Source organism: Leucopleurus acutus (genome assembly GCF_964270905.1).
Source record: "Leucopleurus acutus genome assembly, chromosome: 17".
NCBI classification, from domain to species: domain Eukaryota; kingdom Metazoa; phylum Chordata; class Mammalia; order Artiodactyla; family Delphinidae; genus Leucopleurus; species Leucopleurus acutus.
In genome coordinates this window covers 44193059-44217328 of record NC_139159.1, presented here as the reverse complement: position 1 = coordinate 44217328, position 24270 = coordinate 44193059, and the positions used below count along the sequence as shown (strand labels likewise).

Genomic DNA, 24270 nt, shown 5'->3' with positions numbered 1-24270 from the left:
TCCACAGAAAGTCCTTCCAAGCTTTCTAGTTTTTTGGCCAAAAGCAGTTCATTCTGTAACTTCAGTGTGTTTAGACATTAAAATGCAGAGTCAAGGGTGGGAACCAAGAACGTGCATTTTTAACAAACCCCCCTTTCTCTCCCCCAAGATGATTCCAATCCAGGCAGTGTGAGGACAGCACTTTAGGCAAGGAGACCCATCCACCTGGAAAGCCTCCTCTGGGCAGTCCTGGAGCTAATGAGCTATAAATCGGTGGGCCAGTCGTGATCACAGTTGGGCAGCATTTTTCATACTAATGCTTGCCATCAATTTCATAGGCATTTGGGAGATAGTCAAATTTGAAACTCTGTGGATAAATCATGCTGGGTGAAATGCTCGCCTTTAGAAGAGGAGGTTCAGTCACTCCTTGAGACCCCCAGAATACCATGCTTGAGCTACTCAAAGTCTCAGCATCTTTCTAGAGTGCATTCACTTGCACAGTTTTTAACAGAACTATTAGATTCCAGGACAAAGAAACTGTACAGTGTGTAATATTCAGAGCCCAAAAATGAGGAAAAAAATCGGCTGGGAATTGCCATCCACAGAACAAGGACAGCTGGCCTTCACACCCCAGTTGTTTCCTGTCTCTAACAGGTGGAGAACATTCTCCCTACTGTGAGAACTTCACCTCCTACTCCAGCTTCTATTTCCCATACTCGAAGCAACCTCCACCCTCCTATCTGGGAGGAAGAAATCTGAGCTATAACAGCTAGATGGAGTGGCATCCCTGAGAGGAAATGGTTAGTCATGAAAGATTATAGCATCCTAAATGACAACTGTAACCAATTTACTTGGCTGACAAAGGAGAAGAGAATAGAGCAAAATGTTAAAATGTGGACTGGAATTTCAAAAACTTCATTCCAAGGCAATAGGTAGAGAGGAGAAAAAAATTATTTCCTTAAAAAAAAAAAAAAGAGTGCAGCCATTATAGAACTATAGCACATTTGGTGGCAGAGATCGGGGGGGTTTACAAATGGGGGAAATGAGACAAAAGAGGTTGAGTGATGTGCCAGAGGTCACTGCTGGTTACTGGCAGAGAAAGGCCAGCTTATAAGAACCCAAGTCTTCTGGCTACCTGGCCAGCATTCTCTTGCTTCATGCAGAATAAAGAAGTAAACATGAACGGGGTGCTATTTGGACAAGAGTAAAGAGGTAGAGAAATGGTTCCTAACCTAGAGTCCTTCTGCCCATCATTTGTTTCAGTGGTGTTTTTCACAGTGGTTGCTTAAGCCTCATAAGGAAAGCTTTGTGCTATGTCCCATGGGTCATGGGTGATCATGACGCAGCATGACCATCTCATCCAGTCGAAGAAGAGGTACTTGGTGCATGTCACAAAGTGATGGGGGAATGAATGCTTCGGAGGCTAAGCCTACCTTCCACATCCCTGACAGCCTGGGACAGTGGCCTCTTTGCCTGATACTCCTCATGCTGGCTTGGAGACCGTCCACCTCTCCTCCTTTGAAGACTCTTCCACTGCCCTCAAGTCCTGGCTCCTTGCTGTGACTTGAGTTTGCCTCATCTCCCAGGTCCACACCTCTCTGGCTCACATCAGACAGTCATGCTGGCCATTCTGCCTGATTTAAGTACCTGTCAGGGTCACTTGAAGTTTGAGGCAATGGCAAATTTCAATTGCTACTTGTCCCCTCAAGTTGGCAAATAGACATCTTGCCAACAGTTTAACAGAAAATTGGCCCTAGAGTGCCATACTCCTTCAACTAAGGCAACAAATGATGTCTAGTCTAAGACCAAGTTATCAGGAAATAAAATATATTTTAAGTTGTTTGGCGTTTAACTTCAAAATATTATAAGAACAATAGAATCTAAAGTTAGAAGGAAGCTATACAGGTCAGCTCATTTCCCAGCCAGCTAATGCTTCGAATCTCCTCTAAAAATCCCAAAAGGCCATCCAAGCACATGCTTACTTACCTCCAGGCTGGGGCCCTCACTACTTCTGAAGTGGTCTATTCCATCCCCGCCTGCCTTTTAGAAAGGGCTTCCTTTTATTCAATCAACATCTGTCTCTTTGGAAGCTACCACCCCTTTCATTCCTAATTGTCCAAAAGGATATAAGATCCAAGAAGGCAAAGGGTCAGATGTAAGTCATCACATTATATCTTCTTAGTGCTCGTTAGATGATGACGCTTTCCAGAAAATGTTTTTATTATTGTTTTTTAAATTTCCAGTAAAATAAATACAAGCTCTTGCACATGTAGATGCTAAAAGAAAGTAGTTTTATATGAAATAAATTAAAAGGCTTTCCTGAATGAATACTAAACACATCTGCGAATAGTTTATGGTATGGAACTTGTTTGAATCTTCTAGGTTTTCTGTCTCTATTTATACCTCAAGGCACAAAACAACACAAGCGGTCTGGTAAAGACTCACAGAGTAGTTAATGCCCAGGGAGAAAAATGGCAAACACTACGAGGCATCTCTTAATATTTATTAAACCAACAATAGTGTTTTGGGTAAATCTTATTAACGCAATACACAAAGTTCTGGGCAAATGAAATTTTAATTCATTTATATCAGATGTACCTGCAATCCACATTTTTATTAAAAAGGACAAGAATGCAATAAGCATTCAGTTAAGAGGCTTGGAAATAGCATGTTATTTTGAATATTATGCATTATTTTTCTATCATTTAACTGTTACAACTTTTTTTTAACATGGTATACTTTTAAAATGCTCCTATTTCCTAGAATTCAACAACATAGCATTTCTTCTAAAGTTTGTGGAAAAGTCTGCATTCTGGAAATCACCTCAAATCTTCTATGTAATGAGTAAGTTATTTTATATATATATATATATATATATATATATATTAAAGGAAACAAAACCTTCAGAATGAGAGGTAAACACAGCACAATTCATCATTTTTATAACACTCATCACTGTTTGATCATGGCCTCTATTTATACAATCTTTTGCAGATAAGATGCAAACTATTTCATTTAGAATATTTAAAAAAAAGTTTACCCATCAGTCAAAGATAAACAAATGTATCTTTTCCTTTATCAATATTTACCAATCATTAAAATAAGACATCAAAAGTACATTGCTGCAGTCTCCTATGTTTATTAAACTCATCAAAATATTTGTTTTTAAGTGCCTTTTATCTAATGTGCCAATAATCTTCAAATATTCCATACACGACTAAGTTGACAGTAAATACTCCCCCACCCCTGGCTTTAGCACCCCCAAGTTCTCCACTTCCCTTTCTTGTCTAGGTCCAAATGCCAGTTAAAAGAGTAAGCTCACTGTATACTATGCCTGCTACTTAATTTGTCACTAAATAGATGAATACTGGAGTTTTTACCTGGACGAAGGGCAATGCCTGAACCCACATCCAAGTTACGACCTCCACTTCCAAGTTATGACCCCCTCCCTTCCAAGATATGACCCCCCTTCCAAGATATGAACCTACTTCCAAGATATGGTCATCAGGAGTGTAAGCCCCAAGGCAAACTGTTGTGTGTGTCAAATATCTTACCCTGGCAAAATCAGGTAAGGTGAAGGTCAGGCTTGAAAGAGGAGAGAAAAGTTACTGTAGTAAGAGCCAGAGCACAGGTGAAGGGAAAAAAAGGTGTCCCATTTTGACAGCATTCATTCTCCTCCCTCAGGTAACAGTCACTCCATTTTTATCTGGGGAGCCGATCCTTTCCTGTCACAGTCCAAGGGGATTCAGGCTCTTCCTCCACTTGTAGTTCCAGGGATGATGCATATTACCTAGGCCAGAGGCAGTCAGGTCAAGCCAATCAAGAGTCAATGACGGGGGGGCTTCCCTGGTGGCACAGTGGTTGAGAGTCCGCCTGCCGATGCAGGGGACACGGGTTCGTGCCCCGGTCCAGGAAGATCCCACATGCCGCGGAGCGGCTGGGCCCGTGAGCCATGGCCGCTGAGCCTGCGCGTCCGGAGCCTGTGCTCCGCAACGGGAGAGGCCACAGCAGTGAGAGGCCCGCGTACCGCAAAAAAAAAAGGAGTCAATGACAGGACTTCCCTGGTGGCCCAGTGGTTATGAATCTGCCTGCCAATGCAGGGGACACGGGTTCGAGCCCTGTTCCAGGAAGATCCCACATGCCGCAGAGCAACTAAGCCCGTGTGCCACAACTACTGAGCCTGTGTTCTAGAGCCCGTGCTCTGCAACAAGAAAAGCCACTGCCATGAGAAGCCCACGCACCGCAACGAAGAGAAGCCCCCGCTCGCTGCAACTAGAGAAAGCCCACGCACAGCAACAACAAAGACCCGACACAGCCAAATAAATAAATAAATTTATATTTAAAAAAAAGAGTTACTGAAAAGCTATTTTCGGATTCTTACTAGAATAACTGGGAAAGAGAAGCTCTTTCTACGACAACTGCTGAGAAGACAGGCTGTTTGCTAACCTGAAGTTGCCATACCCCATCTTGCCACCACAAGGGGAGTGGTTTCTCCTGGTTGTCGTCAATATCCAAAATCGTCCCTTCTTTAGTAATACGACCTCTCCAGATTCTTACTAGGCACGTGGCTGCCCACGTAGAGACATTTCCCAACCAGCACTGCATCTTGTGTAGCCATGACTATACTCTGACCAATGGGATGTAAGTGGAAGTGACGCTACGCTTCCAGGCTGTGGCCTAAGGAGGAATGTGCATGTCCACCCTTTGACTCTTCCTCCTGGCTGGGAGACAGGAAGGATGAAGCAGCCACCTTGGAGCCACAGATAAGAGCTGCATGGGAACATGGTAAAACCATCCCACCAGCTCTGTCTTTGGACTGTTATGTCAAAGGGAAATAAAACAGCTATTTTAAGCCACTATATTTGGGGAAATCTCTTTTTAACAACAGCTGAGCTGTTACCTTAATTAGAAGAAGTCCTGGGAGTAAACCTAAGAAAGGAAAGTTGCACTGAAAGACATGTAAAACCCAAGACCTGATACTTAAGCCTCTTTTTTTTTTTTTTTTTTTTTTTTTTTTGCGGTACGCGGGCTTCTCACTGCTATGGCCTCTCCCGTTGCAGAGCACAGGCTCTGGACGCACAGGCTCAGCGGCCATGGCTCACAGGCCCAGCCGCTCCACGGCATGTGGGATCTTCCCGGACCGGGGCACGAACCCGTGTCCCCTGCATCGGCAGGCGGACTCTCAACCACTGCGCCACCAGGGAAGCCCCTGATACTTAAGCCTCTTGATGCAGCCCAGCCTGAAGACAAAACTGCTCCTGGACTTCTCCATTATCTTAGCCAAAAAGTTTCTTTTTATTTCTTATGCCAGTCTGAATTGGGAGTTTTATTACTTGCACTGGGGAGTGTCTTAACTGCTTAAATGATGATGGCTTATGGGCTACTGTTATACCTCATGGTCCCAGGATCTCCTAAGCAGTAGCTATCGAGCCATCCCTTGCGTCTTCATCAGTGCCTGCTTCCCTGAGTCAACACCGGACAGAAGCCAAAGCAGCTATTCTGCCTCCCCTCAAAACTGTAAATTAAGGGCATTCTAGGGACTGACTTCTTTAAAGGAAACTCACTATTTCTATAAAGTAGTGTTTTACCAACTATAATGTGGCTATGAGTCACCGAGAGTCTTGTTAAAACGCAAATTAGAAGTCAGCAGTCTCAGATGGGGTTTGGGGTTCTATATTTCTAATGAGCTCCCAGGTGATGTGCAGGCTGCTGGTCCAGTGCCCACATTTTGAGTAGCAGCGCCCTAAAGCAGTGGTCTGCAAGCCTGCCTGCACAGTAGAAACACCAAGGCAGCTTTAAAGAAAAAAAAAACACTGATATCTGGGGCCCACCACTAGGGGCCCTCCTTTAGTGGTGCCTGTACCATCAGGGATGAGAACCATTTCTCAGTAGTTCTCAAATTCTAGCATGCCACAAAAATCACCCGAAGGGCTTTTCAAAACTCAGATTGCTGGGCCCCACCCCCAGATTTCTGATTTGGTTGGACTGGAGTATGGCCCAGAACCCACATTTCTAACAAGATCCTAGGTGATAAAGATGCCGCGATCCATCCACACTTTAAGAACCGCTCGTCCAAAGCTCGAGTTAATGACTCCTGCGACAGACCTCAATTTCCACTGAGAACAAATGCCTTTATCTGCCAATTTTATTCTATTAATGCTCCGGAACATCTATCAGGGGATACACTGGGGGAGGGGAGTAGAATTCACATTTCCACTTCCTTGATTTCTAAGACTAGTCTCTGTGCACGCTTAATACTTTGTAAAGACAGATTTAACCCTATTGTCGCCAAAATAATAAACAGTAACGATACATTTTCTTCTGGATATTACAGACTCATTGGGTTTAAAAGCCTATGAATCATAGCAAATGGCTCCCTTTCACAGCTTGCTCAGAATAATACTTCTTCCATCTGTATTGTAGGACAGATACATGTTGAGTGGTAGTTTCGAAAGGGTGAGCATTTTAATGTTATCCTGCAGAGCTGTTTTTAAAAGCTTTGAGAACTCCAGCATTCTTAAACAAGGTTTTTTTCCCCCTGAGTCAATTAAAGAGATCCTCTTTTATTCGAGGGATGGAAAATTGTGTTCAGAGTTGAGTGAGGGCAAACATGCTCCCAAATTAGATATCTGAACAAAGTAAACTATGAATAGATTAGATAATGGGCTGCTGCTTTTCTACTTAAGAAAGAACTAAAGACAACTCAGATGTCTTATTCACAGGACAGCCTAAAGCACTCTCTCTTCCCAACTCCAACCGGAAACAGCCTATTTCCATGGAATTAATTCGACTTGAACCAGGTTCAAGTAGCTGAAGTGCAGTTACAATAAGAGGGCCGTCATTAAGACACGTGTGCTCGGCTTATACATGACCAGGACGTTCAGACAAGCCCTAGAATACATTTTCAATCAGTAAAACACACCATCTCTCTGCTCAAAGCGTGAACTCAGGCAAATCTAATAAGCTGACCCAACATGCTTTTCTGCCACCAGGCCAAGAGGACAGGCATCCTTTGTTCCACCAAGCAGAGCTTTCAAAAGGCAAGGGAAATATTTCAAAATTTTTAAGACATCCTTAGATGAATTTCATTTATACATGTATAATCTTCTGTCTAAAGACCTCTCAAATGGCATCCTCATCCACCAACATAATTATCAGAAGAGTATAACCCAAGAGAAAGAGATGTTGAAGAGAAGGGTAGAAGAGGAAAAAGCTCGGATGGAGCGAGCACTTCCCAATTCTACACAGCTTAGACTGTGCCGGGAAGCCACTGTACTCCACGCGGCTGGGTCACAGGCCGTGGAGGGCATGGTTTAAGAAGACAAAATCTTGAGTGCCCGACTTCCTCTGGAGCTGGAGGAGATGACAAAAACACCCAAAACAGTTCTCTTCTCAAATCTTCTAGAAGTTAGAATCACCTGGGGAGCTTTCCAGCTGGCTGGGCCCCATCCCCAGAGATTCTGGTTTAATTGGTTCTGGGTGGGGCGCGGGTACAGAGAGCTTTGAAAAGCTCCCTGAATGAGTTGAATGTGCAGGAAAAGCTGAGAACCACTGACCTAGAACCTGCTCTTCACTCTCCAGATGAGAACAAGAGCTGAGGAGATAAAACACCACCTCTTTTCACCAAAAAACAACAGCTACGAAGAAAAAGAAAAAAATTCAGCCTCTCCTTTTGTCTTTCCCATCTGGTCAGTGGCACCATCATTCTTCTCTGTCTCAGTTTCAAAACCTCAAAAGAGGATGCTTTCTTCTTTGATCAGCACACCTAATTAGCCATCCATTTCAATTAGCGTCAGCAGGAGGCTAGTGCCTATTCTACACCAGGCACTCTCCTAAATGCTGGACGTGCAGGAACTCTAATCCTCATAGCATCTCGATGAGCTGCTACTGTGACTCATCTTCTTTTCACAGATGAGAAAACTGAGGCCCAGAGAGACTAAGCAACCTGCTGAAAGCCCTACAGCCAGACACCAGCAGATCTGGTATTTAAAGAGATTCCTATTCATTCTACACTCAGTTCTCCCATTCTCTCCACAGACAGAAGCTTGGGGAGAGAAGCCTTTGAGGTAAGATGCTAAATGTTGGTAAAGAAATCAGGAAATGTGTGACCTAGAATATTAGCCCAACAATGCAAATGAAGGGTGTGACCCATCACTAACGGGGGCTGCACCCATCAGATGGCTTTAAAAAGTGATTATACATTTAAACACTCTCACTGCTCTCTTGAAAGATTAGAGTATCAAGCCAGGGCTATTTAAAGCTAGAAAAACTGAGGATCTGACTTCTGCTCTGTCACCTAAAATACAGCCATGGCAAGTAATACCGCCTAGCAGTTGTGAGACAATTATAGGCAATAAATGGGAAATGCCTACCATAGTTCTAAGCACACAGTAGGAGATCACTGTAGTAATTTCTCATGTTATTGTCTTTTAACAAAATTCAATTCTTAAAAATATCATCCCACAGGCTTATTTTCTGAAAAACTAGGACTCAAATATATTCATGTTATTACACTAAGATTGACGTCAGTACTCGAGAGAAAAATGTTAGAAGGTTATCCAATGCTGGCAAAAAGTGCTTCTACCTGGGCCCTCAGTTCCACAGACATTTTTCCCTGAAGGCTCTGACATAATTTTAGTATAAAAATCCAAAGAATGTTCTTCTCCCCTCAACCTACAACAGCAGTTTGCTACCTACATAAAATGTGGTAGTAATTCATGAGGATTTCGCTTCCAGTTTTGATTCTTATCTCCATGAAGTTTTTATCTCCTTTTCTGCCTGCAAGTCTCCACAATCTTCCCAAGATTTACAAATCAACTTGACTTCAGTCTCTCTCTCTCTGGGTCTTCCAGATCCTAGTGCTCTCAGGCCTCCTCCCCTAATCAGCCCAAAGGTACACAGACAATAAAGAAGTTAGCAGGAGCACATCTTTTGCTGGAAATTCTGAAATTATCTCAACATCACTTTAAATATTCATTTTGCGCAAAACACACTGATGCAGAGTATATAACATATAATGTATGTTCCACTTGAATTTCATTTATTTATCAAACATGCGGCAGAAGTAAGTGTATTAGGTGCTAATCATTAGTGTAGGGAATAAGGGAGAGGACGGAGCCAAAAAGGGAATGTGTTATGGTAAGAAGAAAACAGCAACAAATCAGATAGCCTGGGCCCAACGTGTAACTCCATCACTAACTAACTATGTGATCTTGGACAAGTCAATTCTAGCTCCAAAACCCACTGTTACATACTGAAAAGGCAGAATCCAAAAGAACACGGTGAAAATCATCCCAACACTTGTATATCTCTTTCATTCATCAGCTAAGACTATTTGATCAACTGAACACATAGTATAAGGTCTAGCTCTCCCCTTTAAGAGTCCAAAGCTTATAAAGTATGGAGAATTAAACTGGATGAAATGTAAGATTTCTTTCTCCCGTGATATAAATATCAATAGCCTATACAGGTTCTAAACAATTTCTTGCTCTTTGTGTCTTTTGTACATTTTAATATTCGGAAGTCTTCGCTTGCAGAGCAGGTGAAGGAAAACTAAAAAGTATGAAAATCCAGTGTCTAATTCTGGTTTCTCTCTAGCACACTGTGCCACTTCAGGGAAGGCTTTTTTCTAGGAAAGCAGTAACTTCTCTTCTACAAGGGGTTCTTCTTATCCTTCTCAACTGTAGTTCTTGTGCAGTTTTGATTGCTAGATACATTTAACTAGATTCAGACAAAAACAAACTGATCCATAGTTTACAAAGAATGCATATGTTAAATATGGGCTCAACCCAGGTGCAATTACCCTAAACAATCAAAAGGTAGATAATAGTTGCTTGAAGGTAGGTATCATGTCATTTCTTTTTAATCTGCAAGACAAGCAAGAGCTTTGCCCTTGTTTGATGTGCAGTAACATGAGTTAACTATTAACTGACTTACCAAATATAAAACTTCATCCAATAACTAATCAGGACAATTACAAAATCGTATCAACTCAAAAATAAACAAAATACTCAAACCAAAATACTCTGCACTCTTATCTAAATGAGTTCAGAGGTGAGACATAAATGAAGTTAAGATTTTAATTCATTAGTAAACCTAACAGATAAATCAGTGTTTATAAGACCTCCTTTAAGCATTTTACAATTATAATCCCAAGTTCTATGTTAGATTTTTCAAATCTCAACTAAATTTCCAACCCGTATGCAAGTCTATTTTGAGCTTTACTTGAATGTAATCCAGGAAACGGATGATGCAGGAAAGAAAAAATATAATTCAGCATCACACCCTGCTTGGTGAAAAATAAACTGGTCATAAATGTGTGAAAATATATGTCCCTTGGTGGGCTTCCCTGGTGGCGCAGTGGTTGAGAGTCCGCCTGCCTATCCAGGGGATGCGGGTTCGCGCCCCCGGTCCTGGAAGATCCCACATGCCGCGGAGCGGCTGGGCCCGTGAGCCACAGCCGCTGAGCCTGCGCATCCAGAACCTGTGCTCCGCAACAGGAGGGGCCACAACAGTGAAAGGCCCGCGTACAAAAAAAAATATATATATATATATATATATATGTCCCTTGGTGCCAAGGGTCAGAATGCAAGCAAGAAACAAGAAACATGCACACATATTTGTGCATATATAATATACTTGGGAATCATGAAACTTAAAGCTGAAAGGAAAGAGGATCAAATGAGTTTATAACACCTACTTTGGGTTAGGTTTTTTGTTAGTTTTCAGTCATTACTGAGGCTAATCTTCAAAATTAACCCAAAAGCAAAATATTATAATTCCCAATTTTACACTGAGAAAAACGAGCTCAGAGATGATAAGAAACTTCCCCAAGGTCATGTGGCTTTTAGGTGGTAATACCAGAAACTGAACTACAGCATACCTGACTCATCATCATACCCTTCAATATCATCTCCTGTGTTATCTTAATTGGGGAGGGCACACAAGTGAAACATGACAATGCTAGAACTACAACTTAATGTGAATTAGGATCTATCTATGTTATGACCCATAATTTACTGCACTGTCACACACCTGTCATCCATGCAGAGACTGTTGCCTAACAACTCAGTACACAGTGGCTTTTTGGTTCCTAAACATGTCAAATGTATTGAGTCCTCAGCACAGATGTACTAACCCTAATACAGTAAGCCTTCAGTTAACCAGATATTAGACCTTTATATTAACAGTTTTGTAAATTTTTATCAGAAGCTTTTCTGAATCTGTTGAGATGACCATACTGTTATCTCCCTTAAACTGTTAATAACTGCATTGCTTTCTGATGCTAAAGCATTCCTTGGATAAACCCTACTTGAACTCATCATTATTCTTTTAATAAGCTGCTGTACTCAGTTTGATAACATTCTATTTAAAATTGTGGGACAGGGAGGGTGGGAGGGAGATGCAAGGGGGAGGAGATATGGGGATATATGTATATGTATAGCTGATTCACTTTGTTATAAAGCAGAAACGAACACACCATTGTAAAGCAATTATACTCCAATGAAGATGTTTAAAAAGTAAATAATAAAATAAAAATTTGGCATCTATGATCACAAGTGAAACTGGCCTAAAGATTTGTTTTCTTGTGCTTTCCTTGTCTGGTTTTGACACAGAATAATGCCAACCTCATGAAATCTTCTGTCATTCTCTAAGCTTTGGAACAAGTATCTGTTCCTCGAAGGATCAGCAAAACTTATTTGTAAAACCATCTAGGTCTGGTGGCATTTTTTTTAAGGTTTTTTTTTCTTTTTTTTTTGATGTGGACCATTTTTTTAAAGCCTTTATTGAATTTTTGTTACAATATTTTTTATGTTTTGGCTTTTTTGGCCGTGAGGCATGTGGGACCTTAGCTCCCTGACCAGGGATCGAACTCGCACCCCCTGCATTGGAAGGCGAAGTCTCAACCACTGGACTGCTACGGAAGTCCCCTGGTGCCATTTTTTTAAATGGAATTTTTTGTTGAGATAATTGTAGATTCACATGCAGTTGTAAGAAATAACACAGAGACTTCTGGTACCCTTTACCCAGTTTACCCCAATGGTAACATTTTATAAATATAAAAACAAGGACACTGACATTGATACAATTGACCAATCTTATTCAGATTTCCCCAGGTTTTTTGAGGTTATTTTTGCGGTACGCGGGCCTCTCACTCTTGTGGCCTCTCCCAGTGCCGAGCACAGGCTCCGGACGCACAGGCTCAGCGGCCATGGCTCACGGGCCCAGCCGCTCCGTGGCATGTGGGATCTTCCCGGACCGAGGCACAAACCTGTATCCCCTGCATCGGCAGGCGGACTCTCAACCACTGTGCCACCAGGGAAACCCCAGTTTTCCCCAGTTTTACCTGTACTCACTTGTGTTTGCGTCTGTGTGTATTTAGTCCTATGCAATTTCATCAATGCACAGGTTTGTGGATACATAAATACATAGTATATACATATATGTGTAGATATATTTAAATTTATTCAATATAACCAGGGTTTTACTATACATAGTTTTTTTATTAAAGTATCATTGATTTACAACGTTGTCTATATGTAGTTTTATGTCTGACTTTTTTTTCTATTATAAAAAGAGTTTCCAAGTTATAAACATTCTTCCAATATATTTTTAATGGTTGTATGATAATTCATGTATAATTCAGAATCTTTTATTTAACCATTCCTCTAGTATTATACACGTAGGTTGTTTCCATTTTTTTAACTATTATAAGTAAAGCTTCAATAAATACATTTACCCAGCTACGATTATTTCCTTTGGAGAGATTTGTAAAGATAAAATTACTGGAGAAACTTTTCATGGGCCAGAAATAATCAATGACATATTCTCTCACATCACCCACATTTAGAGAAAAGGGTGAGTACAGGCATACTTTGTTTTATTGTGCTTCAAAGATATAGCATTTCTTTTAAATTAAAGGTTTGCAGCAACCCTACGTCTCGCAAGTCTATCGGCGCCAGTTTTCCACCAGCTTTTGCTCACTTCGTGTCTCTGTGTCACATTTTGGTAATTCTCACAATATTCAAACATTTTCATTAGTAATATATTTGTTATGGTGATCTGTGATCAGTGATCTTTGATGTTACCATTGTAATTGTTTTGGGGACGAGCCTCGGCCATATAAAACAACAAACTTAATAACTGTTGGATGTATTCTGACTGCTCCACGGAGAAGTTCCCCACCTCTCTCCCTCTCCTTGGGCCCCCCTATCCCCTGAGATACAACAATATAGAAATTAGGCCAATTAGTAACCCTACAGTGGCCTCTACATGTTCAAGTGAAAGAGTCTCTCACTTTAAATCAAAGGCTAGACATGATTGAACTTAGTGAGGAAGGCATCTCAAAAGCCGAGAGAGGCCGAAAGCTAGGCCTCTTGTGCCAAACAGTTAGCCAAGCTGTGAAAGCAAAGAAAAAGTTCTTAAAGGAAATGAAAGTGCTACTCAGGTGAACACACAAACGATAACAAAGCAAAACAACCTTATTGCTGATATGGAGAAAGTTTAATGGTCTGGTTAGAAGGTCAAACCAGACACAACATTCCCTTAAGCCAAAGCTTAATCCAGGGCAAGGCCCTGACTCTCTTCGAGTCTATGAAGGCTGAGAAAGGTGAGGAAGCCGCAGAAGAAAAGTTTGAAGCTAGCAGAGGTTGGTTCGTGAGGTTTAAGAAAAGAAGCCGTCTCCGTAACGTAAAAGTACAAAGTGAAGCGGCAAGTGCTGATGTAGAAACTGCAGCAAGTTGTCCAGAAGATCTGAGATAATTCATGAAGGTGGCTACACTAAACAACAGATTTTCCATGTAGATGAAACAGCCTTCTATTGGAAGAAGATGCCATCTAGGACTTGCATAGGTACAGAGGAGAAGTCAGTGCCTCGTTTCAAAGTTTCAAAGGATAGGCTGACTCCCTTGTTAGGAGTTAATGCAGCTGGTGACTTAAAGCTGAAGCCAATGCTCATCTACCATTCAGAAAATTTTATGGCCCTTAAGAATTATGTTAAACCTACTCTGCCTGTGCTCTGCAAATGGAATCACAAAGCCTGGATGACAGCACATCTGTTTACAACATGGTTTACTTAATCTTAAGCCCACTGTTGAGACCTACTGCTCAGAAAAAAAAGATTCCTTTCAAAATATTACTGTTCATTGACAATGCACCTGGTCACCCAAGAGCTCTGATGAAGATGTACAAAGAGAGTAATGTTGTTTTCATGCCTACAAGCACAACATCCATTTTGCAGCCCATGGGTCATTTCAACTTTCATGTCTCACTATTTAAAAAACACATTTTGTAGGGCCATAGACAGTGATTCCTCTGATGGATCTGGACAAAGCAAATTGAAAACCTTCTGGAATGGATTTACCATTCTAGATGCCATTAAGAACATTTGTTAAAATATCAACATTCACAGGAGTTTGGAAGAAGTTGATTCCAACCCTTTGAGAGGATGACTTTGAGGGGTTCAAGACTTCAGTGGAGGAAGTAATTGCAGATGTGGTGGAAATAGCAAGAGAACTAGAATTAGAAGTGGGACCTGACGATATGAGTGAATTGCTGCACTCTCATGATAAAACGTGAATGGATGGGGAGTTGCTTCTTACGGATGAGCAAAGAAAGTGGTTTCTTGAGATAGAATCTACTCCTGGTGAAGATCGTTGAAATGACAACAAAGGATTTAGAATATGACACAAACCAAGTTGATACAGCAGCCCCAGGGTATGACAGGATTGACTCCAGTTTTGAAAGAAGTTCTACTGTGGGTAAAATTATCATACAGCACCAAATACTACAGAGAAATCATGAAAGGAAGAGTCAACCTACGCGGCAAACTTCACTGTTGTCTTATTTTAAGAAATTCCCAGTCACCCCAGCCTTCAGTAACCACCACCCTAATCAGTCAGCAACCACCAACATCCAGGCAAGACCCTCCACTGGCAAAAAGATTACAATTCGCTGAAGGCTCACATGATGGTTAGCATTTTTAGCAATAAAATATTTTTTAATTACGATAATGTACACTGATTTTTTTAGACACAACACACTACATTTAACAGAATACAGTATAGTATAAACATACTTTTATACGCACTGGGAAACCGAAAAACTCATGTGGCTCACTTTATTGTGATATTCGCTTTACTGCAATCTTTGCTTTTTTGTGGTGGTCTGGAACCAAACCCATAGTATCTCCCAGTATATCTACACAAAAATGTCCCCAGTATCTCGAGGTAGAGCTAGGCCTCCCCAAGTCAGGGAAAGAACCCCAGCTATGAAAACGCAGGCTCAATCGTGTAGTTTCCAGGCCACCCTCTGGGCTGGAGCTTATCAGATGTGCCCATAGAGTGTCCAGCCCCGACTCTTCAGGGAAGCAGAAAACAGAACACGAGTAACTAACATGTGACACAGAGTGTGAAGATGCCACTGTGTTAAAAGCTCCAGTGTGTTCTGTCCCACGTAATCCTAAGAACCTATTTGATGATATTCCATTTTACAGATGAGAAAACTGAGCACAGAGAGGTTTAGAAACTTGCCCAAGTTTACACAGTAAGTGGATTCTAACCCAGGCAAGTCTTAACTCCAGAGCCCAGGCTCTGAACCACTGTACCATACTGCCTGCTCATTTAGACTCTTGCTATGGTCTCTACAGCACTGATGCTGGGCTCCGGTGCTATAGAAAGGAACCAAAGGGAAGGCAGTTAAAGGCCCCTCTCTGGAAATGAAGGTCAAGGCCAGAAACCAAATGAGAAGCCTGAGACCCTCAGTGGCTTATGCTTCAAAAGCCCTCCAGATGACATCAACAAGTCATGTTGTCTTCTTTCTAAATGAAAGTGAGTTCCATCACATCAACTGCTCTTGCTGCTACATTAGCTTATATCAGAAAAAAGATGGGAAAACACTAGATATTAGATCATGAATATTCAGAGCAATGTATATAATCCCAGTACATGGTGAATAGTTAGCTCAAGTTAACTGATTACCACCAGCATTTTACCAGTAGCATTACATTTCTGTAATGTGAATAAATTCCTTGCTCCAGTAATAAAATAGTAAGTATTTGGCAGGAGCTTAATAACTACTTATTGATTAGGTTAATCTTAACATTGCTCCAACCATACCCTGAAGCATATAGAAAAAAATAAATATTAAAGACAGAAAGTTCTTCTAGTTCCCTTTATCATTTTATAGATGGGAAAGCTGAGGTCCCACAGGGATTAAGATTGTTAATTACATGTGTGCAAAGCCTCTCTTTTGCCTTCAATTCTGTACATTTATTTTCACTATCTTTATATTTAACAATACATTGTACAAAAATACATATTTAACTCTTACTCTTTTCATGATAAGAACTTTAAAAATACAATTTTCCTTTACTATTTGTATATCTTGCTCCGTGTGTCATTCTTACCGTGAGACTAACCTCTATTAATTGTACATATTCCTTAGACATCTGTACTATTTGTATTTAATATACCTGTATAAAGATAAGAAAACATCAAAATGCTTTGTAAAGGACACATTTTACTGCATCTTTGTGACATTTTTCACAGAACAGATTCAACAACAGAGGAGAGAAATGTGAAAACATATCTTGTCTTTAATAATATTTTTCTATAGCTTGGAGTCCAACACCATGACCTGACTCTCACATCACCGACTGGGGTACCAGTTGGCCTCACTGCTGATTCAAATGGGAAATCTTCAATGACTTTCTCCTAGTCCCACCAATTCTTTGAGATACCCAAGAAAAACAGATGTACACAGTCTATTTCAACAGTATCCTTTCCTACTCAGAGGCAATCACCCCTCTAGCCTTATTGTTAAAACTGACGTTGCCCTAGAAACAGACTCATCAAAATGCAATGGAAATTTTTAATAGTAGGACCCACATCTCAAATTGCTAAGAGAAGAAATTCTTCCATGCATTTCTACTCTTACAAAATAAAAATCCTCACTATTGCTACTCACAGCTGCCCAACATTCCCTGACCTCCCATGCCACCTCATTCTAGATACCCAGTGGCACATAAGCATGCGATGCCGCTGTAACTCTCTCCTTCCGACCTGCTGGAATTTCAACTCAGCCAAAGGACATGGACACGGGAGGAAGCAGAAATGCACACTGATGGGAGGCACTGGATTTTTTTTATTCTTCAACACCACAATGTTGATGAAACTGAGGTCGAGAGTCAAAACTTGCAAACTAACCCAGGTCCACCCCCAAGCTGGTAGATTCAGCTGACCCCAGACCGCACTGTCTTCAGTGGCCAGGGCAAAGGGGAGCTTCAGCAGGACCAGCTGACCCTGACTGCCCCAGCCATGGGCACCTGCCCTTAAGTACAGAGCATCAACAGGTGTTTACTGCAGGGGTCAAAGGTGTGGAAACAAGGACCTTCCCCTCAAATAGTGCCAATCTCCAAAACATCAGAGGGCTAAGGGGCCTCAAGAATATCATATATGGCTCTCTCATTTCATAGTCAAGAAAACAGCCCAAGAAAGAAGAAGGAAAAAAAACAACACTTACTTTCTGTGCCTCAGGTACCACTCCCATGCTCCCTCATTTTAGCCTCACAACAATCCTGTTATAAAGGCATTTTCAGGCGCAATTTATATGCACACGCACATATGTATTTTTTAAGTGACTCAAAGTGTCAGTATCTTGTCCAAGTCCTAACACGGAGTAAGTGGCAAAGTACCAACATCTCCCCCACCCAAACCCTTTATCTCTACGCTGGTCCCTCAGGGTCACAAAGCTTCTTATCCCTGGGAGCCCCAGGACTAACACAAAATAGCACGTAGAAGGGGTAAAGTGTGTGACTAGACCAGTGGTTCCCAAATGTAGCTAATTCATTAGCATCATCTGAGATGCTTTATAAAAATACAAATCCCCCGACCCCCTTTAGGCTTCTGATTGTTAGAAGGCCCTGAAATCTCTATTTTTTACATACTTACATTGATTCTGATTGTCAGTCTGCCTTACTCTTTACAGAAAGAGAAAAACAATGGCTAGATCAGTCATGAAAGGCTGTCTGGAGCTTGGATCTGAATCAACAGAATTTAAAAGGAGAAACACTGAAGAGGTGGCTATGTCCAGGGAGCGTTCACAAAAGTGAGATGAGTGGGCGAGGGCGGGGAGACGTGATGGAGAGGGATGGGGGCAGGGGGGTGGGACTAACTAGGAAGGAGCGATATTCTGGAGCATCATATAAATCGGGCAGAGGTATTTAGACTCCACACCATGAGAACAAGAAAACACAATCCAAGTGGCACAGGGTAAATCAAACAGCAGGTGAGCATCTGGGCCAGGAAGGGCAATGGCAAGGCTGTTGACATGGGGCACGTGCTGGCAAGGTGCCAACAAAGAAGAACCTGAAGGGGAACACTTCCTGGCTGCCTGGATGGATTACGCCTTTATCCTGAGCACTCAGTACAATAGATGCTGAATAAATATCATGGACTGAACAACATGTAGGTACCTATAGTGGCCAACTGGTCACGAAAGTCAACAAAGATGAACGGGTCAAGGACGGGACTTCAGGATTCAAATCCGATTCAAATCTAGAATTAAGATGATGGTACTGGCAGAGGTGACTAAAAAAGAGTAGCTTGTTTTCAGCGAAAGCTCTCCTTCATTACTTCTTGCTTTTCTCTAAAACTTTATTTTGGCTTCTGGTGCATGAAAGAATTAGGTGGTTTTGAAATACCGGAATGTACCTTCGACAGTGACATGAACAGCAGGTCTTCTGTCTTGGGAAGAAAAAAACGATGGGCAAGATCTTTTGGGTTGATTTTTGGCAAAGGAGGAGAGACAATCTCGTGAGAATCTAAACTCAGATGACATTCTTCACATGACCTAAGATCACTGCCAGCTGACATGCCGATAGCACCGTGGCGTTAAGCCACCGGACTCCCTGTAAACCTGAATTGACAGAGCTGGCCGGGCTCTGTGTGGCTCGGTCAGCCTCAGGCTTTGCCAACCTGAGGAGACTCAGGGCCCCCTGAAGCTGGCCGGTCAGGTCTCTGGGGGCTTCTAGGAGACTTGAGAACTAGTTCTACGCAGGTAAAAAATTAGATGATCTTTTGAAATCCCTTCCAAACTAATGATTATTCAAGGTGCCTTGTGTGTAATCATATTCCACAGTTCCTCAAATGGCAAGCACCTTCAAAATTTTACATTCCAGGTCCCAGAAGCAGGAGTTGGAGCATGTACTCAAATTCCTCTGTATGCCCATCTTCCACAAGCCTGGCCTTAATAAGATCTTTCCTTCTCAAGTGACATCTACCTACTGCTAATATCCAACTAACAGAGAAAGAGCCCTTATTTCTCTAAGATTCCCTAGCAAGTACGATTTGCCAGATTACTAGAGCAGCCAAAATGTATTTTTTTAAAGAACTGCAAAAGGTTATATGGTTCCAATTTAATTTTTCCTTCAAATGCAAGCTTTCCAATGCCTGCCTTTCATAATACACTGAGACGTAATGCATGGGGTCCAAATGACTTGACGGTTTCTTTTAATTTACACACATCTAAGCATGTGCAAAACATTCCACTAGTTCAAAACGCTTCCTTTTCTTAAACATACTTCCAGTTCAAATTACGTGTTTATGGCAGTCTGCGATGTATTATTTCTGAAGATAAACAGTCATGTAAAAAATTGATAGAAAAGCAACAGCATATCACTACTGCCACACTCTGTCAGTCTTTCCTCTCTCATGCCGGTGGGAGGTATAAATGCACCGCCATGACCAGGCTCGCCCTGCTGTCTCCAGCGTCCAGAAAGGCAGGGCCACAAGTTCCTCTCCACAGACAGCTTTGAGCCTTGGTTGCTGAGAACCTCTTTTTTCCCCCCCTTGAACTTAGTACAAAACTCAAGAATGCACTAACTGGAGATGTTTTTCCTTTTAAAAATGAGAGGCTTTACGCTCAGATGATCACTACTTCTAACTCCCAGAAAACAGTTGCAGTTTTCCAATTAAAATTAGAAGTACTGGAAATAAGGTACTCTAATAACTAAATGTTGAAAAGTGAAGTTCGCATACATTTATGCTGCTACATGTGAAACAGAGGCTGCAAAGTAATTTAAATGGACTATTGGCTGTCCTGGGCCTTGAAAAAGCTTCTATTGAGAAAAATTGACTCACTGCCTAACAAAGACTCTCTGCTACAGTCTTCAAGTTGACATTTTAAAAATATCTAATCACCCTTTTGAATGATATTCCAATTACTGAAAACAGTATCTACCACAGTGAAACAGCTCACTTGGAAAGCATCCAATTCTGGTTGGAAATGAGAAATATTAGAACCCCAAAGGCACAGAGTTGGGGGTAGAGGTGTCACCAGAGAAGACAGGTATAGTTCAGCCAAAAAGCTTCCTTAAGAAGCACTGTCAGAGGGAGATCAGCTCGGTGCTTTGTGTCCACCTAGAGGGGTGGGATAGGGAGGGTGGGAGGGAGACGCAAGAGGGAGGGATATGGGGATATATGTATACATATAGCTGATTCACTTTGTTATACAGCAGAAACTAACACACCATTGTAAAGCAATTATACTCCAATAAAGATGTTAAAAAAAAAAAAGCACTGTCAGATTTATGCAAAACTCCAAGGAGATATTATTCCTCTAGAATCCCCAAACATCAACACTTTCTAGCAAATTTATGAACAGGATGCAGCAAAAAAGGAACCTCCTTAATCCTGTACAGCTTTTTAGGCAGGCAGGCTTCTCCTGAAAATCTTTAGATGGAGTTCTCCCTTTGCCCTGTTTTGCAACAAGATGAGCAATAATGTTTTTCTGAAATAAACAGAGAATCTCTCCCTTTCGGTGTGCAAAGAGCCAAAGTTCATAACTGGCTGGGAGATTACCAATCCCAAGGGATAAAACGATCATTTGCCAAAGAGAAATGCTGATAAGTTTCGGAGTTCTATTCTACAGTCGGAGCACCCAAATTCTCATCTACTGTGTTCAGTTTACAATCCTACTTGCTCTCCAATCTCGCCTAACGTTTGGGCACCTGCTAGCACACAAAGAGGCTCCCACACCGATGAAAAATGCCCATCTGCTGCTGAGTGCCAAAGAGGTTTCCCAATCCTAAATCGCATCAACTCAAAAAAGTGGGCTGGGGTGGGGGGAGAAGGGAGAAATAACACGCCAAAGGAGAGGAGGAAAAACTCACAAAACCACCTCTAAAGATGACATTATTTGTCTTCGAAGAGGCGGTTCAGTTTATTAGAAATGGACAAGTTATTCGGTGGCAAAGGGAGGAGATATGGGGAACTGGAAGGGACAGAAACAGCTGCACTCCCTAACCGAGGCCCCGGACCGCACTGAGGCTGCAGACGGGATCGCGGACAAAGCTCAGGGCGCCCAGGTAGGGGCCGCCAAGCACAAGTGAAAGCCCAGGAGGCAGTTCTCTTTAGAGGGCGCTCATTGGGCGTCTTAAGGAAACAAGCTCCAACCCCCCGAAACGCGACCCAGAGGAGGAGAAACCAAGTTCCCACGGCCGAGGCCGGGGAGGGAGGCTGGGTGCCCGCAGCCGGCCCCGCCAGAGAAGAGACTCCTCCGGGCCTCGGGGTACTCCCGCCGGGTCCCACGCAAGCATGGCGGGATGGAAGCCTCGGTCTCCGAGCGGCCGGGCGACCCGAGGCCGATCGACCCGAGGCCGATCACAGTGTCACAGTACCCCGCCTCGCCCCGCTGCTGCACTCGAGTGCAATCCATACTGAAATGCCCTCCTGTCCCTAAGGGCCCGCGAGCTGCCCCCCGCCTCGCAGGAAGCACGGGTCGCCGCACCACCGGGAGTCCAGCGGCCCGCACCCCGGCATTTTCGGGCGCGTTCCGCTCACCCACCGCGGGACCGAGGACTGCCCTCCGCCGGTAGCGTTTCCACGTAGTGTCTGCTCCCTTGCCCCAGCCAGAGGAACATCAAACAAAAGAACTTTTTGCAAACTTTCCTCTCCGGACACTCAAGGGTTTCTTAAAGCTGAGCCCCATCTCCCCAGAACCTGCATTCAATCGAGTAGGAAAGCTGGCGTGGGGGTTGGGTGGGGGGATGGTGTGCAGGAGAAGGGACCCCAAAGTTTCCAGGGCGTCTCCGGGTCTCGGGGAGCGCGCGGAGGGGACCAGTTTCCTCGCAGCCCTATCCGGGCTTCCTCTCTCCGGCCACCCTTCCCCATCGGTCCCTCCCGGCCACGCAGCAAGACCCTCCGACTGCGAAGAAGTTGGGAGTGACTTCAGGGGCCTCTGCGGTTCGACAAAACTGCAGTACTCTTGCCCTCATCCTGGGGGACCTCGGGACAACTCCAGCGAGCGGCGCTTTTCTGCGGGAAGCGAAGGGGGAGAGGAGTGGAGGAGCGAGCTCATTTGTCCCAGCAGATCCCCGGGGGCCGAGGGGCACGTCTGGGAGTGGGGGGCATCCCCCAGGTGGCGCTCCCCGATTCCCCGCGGGCTCTGCGGACTCTGCTCGGTCTCTGCACCCTAAGCGGCGCGCGCGTCCCCAGCCTGGCCCACTCACCGACTCCGCCGACACGCAGGCCACCAAGCCCAAGGTGAGCAGGATCCAAGCGCGCCGCATATTCCCCGGGGCCCGGCTGCTCCCAGCCGCCGCTTTACAACGAGGGAAAAACGAAGTCTCTCGCCCAGCGCCCGGCGCAGCCTGCGCAGAAGGACCGGAGCAGAGCAGCCGCAGCGACCGCGACTCGGGCTCGGGAGCTCGGGCTCCGGGCTCTCGCTTCCTCCTGCTGCGCCTGCGGCTGCGCCCCGGGAACGCGGCGCCTTCTCACTTGTTGGTTCCTACAGAACCGATGCCTAGCTGTTGCTCCGGTGAGGCAGCTCTCTGGAGCTCTTCTTGCTCTGCTGTTGTTGTACTCCTCCGCGGACTCCTTCCCCGTGTCGCGGCTCCGTTTCTGATTTTTGAGGAATAAATTAGGTGCCCTGGAATGTAGCTGCAGCTTAAGTTTGGGTACAGAGCGGTGGGAGCGCCTGATCCGCGCGGCTGGAGCTCCCGGAGTATCTGGAGAGAAGCGCGTCGGAGCGGAGCTAGTGGCTCAGCGGCTGCGCCCCTCCTCCTCCCGCGCCGCCGCCTCCCTCCCAGGGTCCTCCTCCCTTTCTCCTCCTCCTCTTCTCCTACCGCTCTCAGCCTCCCTCCGGAGCCCGCTTCTCCGGGCTTCTCCCAGCGTCTCGAGGAGGGGAGGCGGCAGTGTGACTCCCAGCTACACCCGGGAGAAATTCCTACAGGATTACGCCCGGATTGGCAGCTCCAGGGGCCAGTGGCCACCAGCAGCTCCGCGCTGTGGCTGCTCTGGGTCTGCGCGTCCGCAGTCTGTGCTCCAGTGCTCTAGTATTCCTTCATTTTCTGACTCCCTTACACCCCCCCCCCCATTCTCTCCCCCTTTTTCTCTCTCCTCCTCCGTGCTCCTTTTTTCTCTATTTTCTTTTCTCTTCACTTTCACTTTTCTGGAGAAAGATCGGTGAAGCGACGAGAGACATGTTTAGCTTTTCTGCCTGTGAGAATCAGACCAGTACGAAGAAACTGCTTTGAGAGTTGGAAAAACACACGAAGTTTACAGATGCCTTCAAGCAATGTGAAATTTTCATAAAATGGCTAGTTCATGAAAATTGTATTTTAAAAAAGAAGACAATAAATATATTAAATGTGTATTGAGTATTTCCCACCCTCCCTAACCCCACCCCACCCCCCCCTCAAAAAAAAGGAAGTGAAAGAAAACTCCCATAAACCCAAAATGCGACACTTTCCAAAGCTCAGAATTTCATTAAGGGCTTAAATACCATTTTTGCCTCACACACAGTTTAAGCCCCTAACGCATTTTATAGGCTCCATTTCAGCATAGAGGTGTTAACGTTTGGAAGCTACAAATAGGGCAATTTGATGAGAAATTGGATAGAGATCCTGAATAATAACAGATTTAAGAGAACTTAAAAGGAAAAAGTAATTTCAAGTTTGAAGAAAATAATGAGCATGTATTTCCTGAATGGAAGTAATCTACCTGAAATATTTTCCTGTGAAATCTTTTTTTTCAATTCTGTGTCTATAGTACACTACAGAACATGGCCAATGCATACTCCCTTCCAGTTTCTAGCACGATTTTTCTCTCTGACTTCTGAAGTAGATAATTCTATGGAGCCATTCTGCTCCTAGAATGCCCACTCTAGGAAACCAGGGATCTTTCTGTCTTGTTCACCACTGTATTCTCATTCTGACTGCATAAAGATACACAATAAATATTTCTTGGATAAACTTTCATCTAAAACTCAATCTATACTGCATAAGAGTTGTGA

At 43.5% G+C, this 24270-nt stretch overlaps 1 protein-coding gene across 1 annotated transcript in view; it reads right to left on the bottom strand.

Moving 5' to 3' along the window:
- SDC2 (syndecan 2) overlaps positions 1-23007 on the bottom strand; it is a 122001-nt gene extending 98994 nt beyond the window's left edge. The window contains exon 1 of the mRNA XM_082858709.1: positions 22487-23007. Within this exon, the coding sequence (XP_082714835.1) occupies positions 22487-22546 (60 nt within the window). The 5' untranslated portion in view covers positions 22547-23007. The remainder of the gene's footprint in view (positions 1-22486) is intronic.
- Positions 23008-24270: the final 1263 nt, after the last annotated feature.